The sequence below is a fragment of the Volvox carteri genome, assembly GCF_000143455.1.
Source record: "Volvox carteri f. nagariensis unplaced genomic scaffold VOLCAscaffold_382, whole genome shotgun sequence".
Taxonomy (NCBI): domain Eukaryota; kingdom Viridiplantae; phylum Chlorophyta; class Chlorophyceae; order Chlamydomonadales; family Volvocaceae; genus Volvox; species Volvox carteri.
Genome location: NW_003307911.1, coordinates 9,784 through 11,053, shown reverse-complemented (window position 1 = coordinate 11,053; position 1,270 = coordinate 9,784). Strand labels below are relative to the sequence as shown.

Below are 1,270 nucleotides of genomic sequence, written 5' to 3'. Positions count from 1 at the left end.
GCAGGATGCGTGGATGTTGTCTCGCTGGCATAATTTAGAACGGTTCGCGTTTGCCAGCCGGCACACAGCCGGATTGCGCTTTGCTTTCTTTCGCATGCACCGAGCTACATGCCGACGCGACATCGTTCAAGTCCGCGTGTGCTTCTATGCGATTAACCAGGTTCTGCGCTACATCGCTAACATTGCGCGGAGTGTTTGTGTGCCCAGACCGCGCTGGCCAGCCGGGGCTCTTCCTTCGGACGCGAGTAACTCTCGCGCTTCCTAAATAGTCCCGTTGCACAACAATTAAACACGTACTTACATTTGCACAACGCCGTCAGCACCATGTCCACAGTCCGGACGGCTCACCACCTAACGCAATTTTTTTCATTTCATGCATTACATACCAATCCAGTCCGAACTCGCGCTCACAACCATATACACGCCGACGACTTTCACGTCGCTCCTGCCCTGCAACGGTTTTTTGCTCTGCTCGTAGCAGCGCAACGCACCACTTTCACATTTGGGCATGACAACACGCCATGTCCATGGCGCTTCATTCATTTCAGCATACAACTTGTCCCAGCGCCCCACCCGTTGGCGTGACAGCCGTCGCCCATGCTCGCCATGCGAAGACGAACCGACATACCTTCGACACCCTTCAGATTCAGCCCGCCTCTTTGACGCATCCCGTTTGTATGATGCCGCAACAAGTATAAATGCCAGCCTGTGTCGCCTTATTTTTCACACATTCTTGTGCTTCCTTTTTTTGGCTCAAAGACCAAAGTCCATCTTGCGGATGCCAACCAGCCAGCCTGTCACTTCGCGGACACATTTTCTACTGTTGCGAACCCCAACAAGATGGCTCCGAAAATGGCACGCCAGTCACAAGCGTCACCGCAGACCCTTGCGCCCGTCAACTTGGGCGCTTATGGCACGCCTTCAACAAGCCAGCCGTCCACCTCTTCAGCCGGCGCCCAAGCCAAGCCGCCCGTCGACATAGCTGACCTGTGGGCGCAGCTGGCAGCGGCCTCCCCAACCGGCGGAGGCCGCGATCGTTCCTCTCCAGCCGGGGTGCCCAAACGGCCCCTCTCCTTCAAGTAAGCGCCTCATCTTCCGGTACTAGCAGGCGCCTTGCCACGCCGGACCCTACCCAACAGATCGCATGCCGTCCCTGCTGTGCGTGCACGCTACCACTGGCTGTCCCATGCAATTACCATCTTGACACGCCCTGCTGCTGCCCCTCGAACCGTCAGGCAGCAGCTGCTCTTGGGAAGCATGGGATGTCACG

At 57.0% G+C, this 1,270-nt stretch overlaps 1 protein-coding gene across 1 annotated transcript in view; it reads left to right on the top strand.

Annotated features, from left to right (window-relative positions):
• Window positions 1–840: 840 nt before the first annotated feature.
• The window catches only part of VOLCADRAFT_101123 (uncharacterized protein), a gene marked incomplete at both ends in the record, with an annotated part of 1,431 nt that continues 1,001 nt past the window's right edge, over window positions 841–1,270 (top strand). Inside the window, one exon of the mRNA XM_002959575.1 lies at window positions 841–1,079. Within this exon, the coding sequence (XP_002959621.1) occupies window positions 841–1,079 (239 nt within the window). The remainder of the gene's footprint in view (window positions 1,080–1,270) is intronic.